The sequence below is a fragment of the Solea solea genome, chromosome 20 (assembly GCF_958295425.1).
Source record: "Solea solea chromosome 20, fSolSol10.1, whole genome shotgun sequence".
NCBI lineage: Eukaryota > Metazoa > Chordata > Actinopteri > Pleuronectiformes > Soleidae > Solea > Solea solea.
Window position 1 is genome coordinate 16,619,660 of NC_081153.1, and position 8,877 is coordinate 16,628,536.

The 8,877-nt window shown below is 42.7% G+C and overlaps 1 protein-coding gene across 1 annotated transcript; it reads left to right on the plus strand.

Annotated features, from left to right (window-relative positions):
- The first annotated feature begins 6,160 nt into the window (after positions 1-6,160).
- Positions 6,161-7,461, plus strand: dpm3 (dolichyl-phosphate mannosyltransferase subunit 3, regulatory). The gene is made up of 2 exons (XM_058619093.1): positions 6,161-6,213; positions 6,424-7,461. Exon 2 carries the CDS (start codon positions 6,481-6,483, stop codon positions 6,757-6,759), a length of 279 nt encoding a protein of 92 aa, XP_058475076.1. The 5' UTR covers positions 6,161-6,213; positions 6,424-6,480; the 3' UTR covers positions 6,760-7,461.
- Positions 7,462-8,877: the final 1,416 nt, after the last annotated feature.

Sequence of the window (8,877 nt, forward strand, 5' to 3'; positions counted from 1 at the left end):
CACGGCGCACTGTACCCATGATGCAATTTATGTCATCAACGCACAGGCAGCCCAGACTTTGGAACCGTGTGTAAAGAGTGCGTCGGGTGCACACGGACAAACTGGATCCGCCCCACCGGTAGCGGGGGAAAGAAGCTTTGTATTACGCCAACATCCTGGACACTTCACTAGCGAGACAAAATCTAAACACTGCTGTACTGAGACACACAAAGAGGGTTGTGTGGAGCTGATAGGCGTAACAGACATTTTTTTAAATTTAAAAGTCACACACTACAGTTTTAGAGTCCTAAAAAGTCCTAAACTGATCCATAAAGTTAAAATAGATAGATATGCTGCACTAGAATATAATTCTGTAGCTGTTAAATATCAAGTGGAATATAATTAGTGCATAAAAGTGTATTGATTTGTGGTCTGATGGCTGAACTCATAGCTTCCACAATCATGCAACGCAACATGACTGCTGCTCAGAATGTCAGCCCTAATCTTGTGGAACAAGAAACGACATTGTATCAATAATTAGACACTCAAGGCAGCGTCATGTCAGTGATGCTTAAATTAATCGGTCAGCCTAATGAGCTGTTTGTATGTTGCCTTATGTTTATTTTGGCATGTTTTTTTTATAGCCGGCCTCATTACACCACAAATCAATAAAGTCTGCCGTATGCTAAATCCATGTTATTGGTAAACAATGTTGTCGCATACATGATTGCAAACCGCTGTGTGCGACCAGTGATCAGAATTGATTCACACACACACAGAAGCCACTTCTCCCTATGTTTGTGTGTGTGTGTGTGTGTGTGTGTGTGCCACAGATGTATCAAGGAAAAATGATGTTGTGCGCAGATAAGATTATGAGACATCATTCTCATCCTCTCCCCCCAGCACCATCCATTACGTACACACAGGATGATGCCAGTTTATTCTAGTCTAGACTAGACATGTAGCCCTACATCATCCACCCCGTGGTGAGAACACCGCACTGACCCACATTAATACATTTATAATCAATACCTACTCAGGTCCCGTGCAAGGACTCGCTTATCAAACGTTGAAGGAAATTGTGCAGTCCAATTTAAAATGGCCTGGGGAAAACTTTCATAACCATGTGCCAATTAGTCCCACTGTCAATAATGGTAATGCTAAAGGACATTGTGTTTCAGGGTGAGAGGAGACGATAGACACACGGCGCACAGAGACATCATCAAGCCCGTGCCTTTGTTAATGTCTGTCCCAGTGACAATGAGCGTTGGATCAGATACACACTCATTATTGTGGGGCCATGGATGCGGTTGAGGGCGCTGCGTTATGAGGCAGAATTACACAACGCATGACTATAATAAGCAATGGCGTCCTAGGAAAGGTCAACAAACAAAGCACGAGTGGGACAGAGACGGGGCCGCGAGATGGGATTCATTAGGACAGCGATGAGCGCGTGGAGACAAAGAGGGAGAGAAGAGGTGGTGTTTGTGGTGAGAGGGGGCGCATTCCTCTGCTGTTTGACGACAGCCGTCACAGCAGCACATGAAACAGGTGTGTGGCTTTACTCGGGGCACGGAGAGCAAGACAAGTGGTTCAGACTGGTTACACTTGACCACACACTGACCTCAAACCTAGTTGAGTAGCCCAAAGCTTCACGAAGTCGGCCCTAAGTAGCGCAGGGGTCCCACCGCTGTTATATTGCCAATTTAAAACAGACTCTCGCTGTCTTGACTCCAGATTATTTATGAGCAGCGTGCTCATCAGTGTCAAAACTTTCAGGAGCCATGCTCGGAATTTAGGACCCCTGATGTGAAGCATCAACATGCCCCCCAACCTTGACACACCTATTCTGTTTTATAGTCACCTCGCCTCTCCCAGGAGTCTCGTCTCAAACTTACAAAGGCATCCCACAAACTCAAACACAGCTTCACTCAGTGTCATTGGTCCAGGCACAAAAGGCAGCTAAAGGTGACAGTGTCATTTAAAGTTGGAAGTACAATTGATTGCTGGAAACTCGTCTCATTTAGAGACATCGACAGAGAGCGAACTCTTGATTGGACAAAATGACTGCTTGCAGGGCAATCACTTGACAGAACTTGAGACTATCACAATTATCTCGTAAAAAAAATCACCACTTGAGACGGGACTCGGAATTGACTTTCCTCCAAAATAACTCCCTAAAGACGTCAGATTTTCAGGTCAGAGCTCCCCCCCCCCCCAAGGTTGGCGGAATACAAAAAACAATAAAAACAATTACAGAAACACTTTAAACAAAGACACACAGGAAAAAACAAACCTGCACTAAAACAGCCCCATAAAGTGCAACAGAAAACAAGTAAACAAGGAAAACAATAAAAGGCAATGCTCTATGAATTATTAAGGGCACTATCAAAGTATTCCACATGATGAAAAATGTAAACATATAATGATAAATCTTTCACTGTTTATTTTGCAAGATGGGAATATTTAATCATGAAAGACACACATGTATATTAGGGCAGTTTATTGGATTTATTTGTGTTTGTCTAAATATATATATATATTATTATTTCTACCCGAGTATGAGATTTAACAGGTTGCTGTTTTATCACTTGACTAGAGATTTCTATTGAACTCGACTTCACAACTGTTCATGTTTTATATACTGGCTGAAAAAAAAAATGGATTGATGTCTTTTGAATTATTCACTGACAGTTTCGGAAGATATCTGAGGTGAGCCACATCCTCCGTCAACAAATCCTGCTCCGATAGGTCAACTCATCTCACGGACCACTCCTCATAGTTTTATGATAGCGCTGGTATTTAACTCCCAGACTTGTTTGATTTAAGCTGTTGCTTCTCGGGCCAAAAATGTCATTGCAAAACCTAAGAAAAGAGGCTGTATTTGCCAGGTTCAGCTCGTCAAGTTTCAGTTCTCACCGGTGGACATAGTGACGCACTTTTAGTCACTCTGCCTTTTCCCAAACACACACACACACACACATCTAATGACAACATTACACACAGCTACACTCTCCGGCTCAGGAAACAGAGAGTTCCTGTTTTTGTCTCGCAGCTCTATTGTTACCTTGTACACTTGAACAGTACATGTTCTCTCTCTCTCGCTTTCTTTCCTTGTGTCAGGTTTTCTCCAGCTGAAGTATTACACAACAATTATCAAGACAAATCCTGATTCCTGTATAGCTCTTTCATAGCACACATCCTTATCGGGACCTTTCACTTGACAAATATTGACAAAGCCAGTGAGACAGAGTCAACACAACTCCCCATTACCACTTTTCCTGTTTTATCTATGTCTCTTATCTTTGCTCTCTGGATGGAGACACGCAGACTCTCCCGTCTCTGCACTTGACGATGAAGCATCGCCTTCATTTCTCTCTCTCTCTCTCTCTTTTTACCAATTTCTCTCACATACTGTCTTCATGCTTATCTTTTCATCAGTCACTGCTACACTCTCTCCCTGCTGTGGGAAACGAGGCACTGCATGCATGCTGGGGGGGGGGGTTGAGTAGTAGTCTGGATAAGCAACAGCTGGATTTAACACACCATTAAGGTCACTGGTTGTTCAAGCTGCACCTGCAAACCCCCCCTTGACTAAATCTCTCTCCCTGTCCGCTCCCTCCCCTCCCTCCTCCCCTCTTTTCTCTGTTGCCATCTCTTCTTTCGTCCACATACTCACTCACCCCTACATTCCGGGTCCTCGCAGCTTTCTCTCTTTTACCCCATCAGCTATGACCCCCCATTTTTTTCTGGTTCCTTCTGCCTCGCTCCCTCTCATTCACTGCGCCCCAGCCTCCTCTCTCGTCACACTCTTTTTCCGTTTCTTTCAGTCTTTTCACAGTCTCTCCCTCTCTCTGCCATAGCCCTCGGTAACAGCGCTGCCCCTCCTGCTCGCAGGCTGTTGTGTTGTGTCTGCCAGGCCTTCTCGGCTGGAGCGCAGGTTTCCTGAGTACTGGAACGGAACAGGTGCTGGCAGTGAGATACACTGAGAAAGGCCAGCTCGACTGTTCCCACTGAGAGTCACACACGCTCCCAACACTGCTCATACCAATACAAGACAGGCGGGACACCGCGCATGAATGATGCAGGTAATGATCCAGCATGGCTGCTACCACCTGGATTCAGTTCATCTTAAAATGGAGCGACCTGACCTTGACAATCTGATATATATCACATCACATCTTGAGTGTAGCATTGGATTAAAAAGAAATCAAAACAGCACATTTTTATTTCTTTCTATTTTTACATATGACATTTTGACTTATCACAGTAGGAAAAGCACAGGTGTAAATAATGAATTGATTTACCAGGACTAGAATAGAAATGTGTTAATATTATCAGGAACACCTGGATTTTTCCTGTTGGGACTAATCAAAATGTCTGCTGTAAAAAAAAAAAAGAGACGTATTATGATTCAATCTCCTTTTTTTTCTTCATTTTAAAGCAACCTCTTAACCACAACTCCCTGTACAGACATATTTTTTAAGGCATAATGGGCAGAGTTGCAGTATGAAAAGAAAATGAGACCACAGTTCTGTTGATTACTTATTCAGGTAGACATTGCCCATATACTTTCAATCAATCAGGCACGGGGAGCTGCTTATTTAAGATAATCCTTTAATAGTCTCACAACAGGGGAATATGTCTCTTATATCACAGTAAATTGAATTTTTTGTGAATTAGTTTTTGTGTGTGTAACATTCTGATGAAGGAAATGGGTGTGACGTATTTCATTGCAAGTCCTACAGCACATTGTTCTCTAACTCTAATTCTCTTTGGCCAAAGAACAAATCATTCATTCGTCTTCTACCGCTTTATTCTCCACGAGGGTCACAGGGGTGCTGGTGCTAATCCCAGCTGACATAGGGCGAAAGGTGGGGTAAACCCTGCACAGGTCACCAGCCCATCACAGGGCCACATAAAGACAAACAACCATCTACTCCCACACTCATGCCTAGGGTTAATTTAGAGTTTCCAATTTACCTAATCCCCAAATCTGCATGTTTTTGGACTGTGGGAGGAAACTGGAGAACCTGGAGAAAATCCACGCACACAAGGGGGGGGGGGGGGGTAATGCAAACCCCATGCAGAAAGGCTCTGACCGGGTCGCGAACCCAAGAGCGCTCACCACTACACCATCTTTGTGGCCCCAAAGAATAAATCAATAAACAAATTTGCAAACTTGGAAAGATAACTGCTAATTAGAAGACTCAAAGATTTGCACTTTCAGCATATACAAACTATTTTCCAGTTTGCATAAAACAGGAGAAGTAAACGGCTTCATTGCCCTTGCAGGCGCACAGATAATCACTTACACCATTAACACTGCTGCAGACAGACATAAACTCCACCGAGCTAAGAATAACTTTCCATTTCCCCCCAAAGAATGATGCTCATTTCTCAGTGAGGCGGCTGTCTTCCCAGTTAAGTGAATGATGTTTATGTCTCCCACTCCTCATGATTTCACCCTGGAGAGATCTGTGCCCTTTGCTCCAGGACAATTTACTGGCCTGAATGTGAGGTCGTCCATCATAGCACCTAAAGAGACGCGGACATCCAACAACTGTTGGCTCCCAGGGGCACCTAATGAAATTGTTGTTGGATTCCTCGCTTTAGAATAACATTAGTATTTATAGATAGCTTTCAGCTCGAGCTAATGGTAATCTGATTTTCTGAGTGTTTTTTTTCTAAATTAAGAGGGCGACACTGAGAAATGGTCAGAGGTCTAATGTGTGTTAAATGTCTGGCCCCTTAAAGACTTAGTTGAAACAGCTGACAGGGGTTTGTGTGTTATGTTGTGTTGTTAACACATCAGACAACAGCGTACTGCAGTGTTTTAATGAAAAACACGGCCAGTATTAACACTCACATTTATTGAGAAATGAAACCACGGCCAACTGAAAGGGCATTTTAGTCCTCACTCGTGGCTCACAAGTACAAGATAAGACAAATTGAATAAAACTTTCTAAATTAATAAATCAAGGATGCATAAGCATTTATTAAAAACTGGAAACAAATCTAATTCATTTATGATTTGGACAAAATGTGTTAAAATAAAATTAAATTTTTTGTGTTGATGCCACATGTACGAATGTAAATAGCTGTTCATCAAATGTAATGAAATATGACCATGCAATGAAAAGAAAAAGCGTTGAAACAACTGCGTTTCCCATAAGGCATTGCGGTTGTGTACGTCATCAACAAGCGCAGAGCTGAGGTGTCGTTTGAGAGGAGGTAAACACGTCGGATTTGGGGATTATTGCTTTTAAAACTACTCACTGAACAAACTGTTGTATTAATTTAATCGAATTGTTTACTCACGTACGAATTAGTTTGACCCATTTTTTCATTCCGTGTATTGCAGCAGCAGAGCCAGCGCAGTTGTGTACAGTACCGCTGTGTGCTAAAGCTAAGCTAATAAGTGAATAACTGTTTCTCTCTCAGGTTGTTTCTCGGCTGCTCACCTGAAGGTTCCCTCGGCTTCTCTCGTCGTCTCTCGTCATGACTAAACTGGTGGAGTGGCTCCTCGGTGTGACGCTGGTGGTCGCTGCTTGGGCTCTGGTCACTTGGGACCTACTGGACCTGCGGCTGTCGCAGACTTACAGAGACGTTGCCTGGCCCATGCCGCTGTATCTGCTGGTGACATTTGGCTGCTACTCACTGGCCACCGTGGGATACAGGGTGGCCACGTTTAATGACTGTGATGAGGCATCGCTGGAGCTGCAGAAGCAGATTAAAGAAGCCAAAGAGGACCTGAGGAAAAAGGGTTTAAAGATATAAAACCCAGGGAAAGGCCCATGTAGAAACTGTAGAGGGAATTTCAATGGATCCAACACATTTGCACCACATGCACACTTTTTTGTGTGTGAAATGACAAGGACGAACATTAACGCTGTCTTTACTGATTCTTGCAGTCTTGATGTTTCTGTGTTACTCACTGCAATATCCACACAGGTTTGCTTTAGGATCTTAAACATAATATTCACTATACAAGTATCTGTTACTGTTGCTCTTAAATGACAAAAATAATGGTTTGTCTACCTATTTTAAGTAGTCAATTTAAAGTAAATTAATTATGTGCAGTTCGGTATTTAGTATGTGGTTTTAATGATTAGCACATTAAACCAGAAAAAAAAGCTGAGTAAAACCCACAGACAGTTGAATAACCCAAAGTGCGTGCCTCCATGGTAACTTATCATCTGCGAGCAGTTGTGCATCACTGAATAAATTGGACCCAAAGGTCACATTGAATAATCTGACTAAATATTCTACTGGGGAATGTCCAATTCTTACAGTCAGCGTCAGCTGCAGAAGCACACAGTAGCACACAGTGTCGACCGACCTAGTGTATGTGTGTGAATATTGTTGCTTTTCAGTAGACATGGAGTAGATTGTATCTGTTGTACATTCCATTGTCCAGTTTCTGACTTGTTCCCTGCAGCTATTGCTGGGATGTATAATTAAAAGAATCTATTTTCTTCAGATTGTCTGCCTACAAATGAGTGTGTGTGTCTGTTGGTTGGGGGTTTGGACCGGGTCAGAAGGTATGCAAGTATGTGCTTGAGTGCTCGCATATATGATGCATTCCTTCTCTGAGCATAACCCACTTGGCCCAAAGGGTTTCATATGAACTGCTCAATGTCTCCCTCTATGCACGAGACAGATCTCCTTTGTCCCATTTTGCAGTTAAGGAAATTATATATACATTATACAACATTTCCTTTGTTCCAATAATGAAAAAGGAATGTCATATATGCAGCCCTGCCATTGGCAAGTGTATGCCTTTTGTGTGAGCCTTAAAAGGCTGCCTATGCTCATTTTCAGTGAGTCCCTGCTGTGAATAAACAAAGCATAGCCTGGCTACAGGCATCATTATAGGGTTTCGAAAGCTCCCATAACTTCAGAACAAATGCAAAACTGTTGGCAGTTCTCTGGGTAAGCTCTGCCTGTTGTGCCTTTTGGCTGCAGCCCCATAATGCCTTGCAACGTCACCCCCCCATGAATGTCTGCAAGCTGTTGCTATAGAGCGAGCTGGATGAAAGGCAACCTGTTATTTACCAGAAAATCTCCCACTCTGGCAATTACTCCAACAGCTTCCCTCTGCAGGCAGTTATGTTCTTATACTCGCAGCCACATGTCTAATAGCTGATCACTTTTCCTTGTCATCAATTTTCTCAAGTCTAACTTTGAAGACATCCATCTGTTAGTCCGCTTTACTACAGTCCATCAGACAAATATATATATATCAGCTTAGACTGAACACTGAAAGCCCCTTTACTGTACTTGTGCACGTGAGCACTCGTTTAATCCCTTATTTCGAACACACAGTACATAAGCTTCATCCCAGACATTCCCTTCGCATATACATAATAGAAAATAGTAATTAAATGTAATCTGAAGCACAGACAGATGTGTATGGAAGCTTTTTCTGAATATACCCCATGTATTTCCCATATAGCGTACGTGAGATGACTGACATCAATCCCTGTTATTATCCAGTGGGTGAGTGTCAGTATTCATCGGTGTGGATGCACCTGATAAAGTGTAGTAATTTAAAACACTGAGGAAAATACATAAAAATGACTGAATGGTAATTTTCACATCTCTACCTACATACTCGTGTGAATCAGAGAGGGGAGAGTTTTACTGCAGAGAGCTGGCTTTGAATTTCAATGGACTTCTGAAAGATTCAATGATGACAGGTTTGAGAGCTCTTATTAAGGTGCATCATTTTAGCAGTGCAGCGGTAAAAGGCCTCCAACTGCTGCTGGAGCATTTCAGCTGCCAGGTGATCTGAGGAAATTAACCTAGGCTGAGAGATGATAATCCTCTGTTGGGTTTGAAGTTAGGCCTGTTTGCTGTTCTTTCCTAAAAAGTGACTGAGTGAAAGTTTCATCT

Bases quoted from the DNA above. Each gene is read 5' to 3' on its own strand.
- dpm3 (XM_058619093.1), top strand. From the start codon at position 6,481: ATGACTAAACTGGTGGAGTGGCTCCTCGGTGTGACGCTGGTGGTCGCT.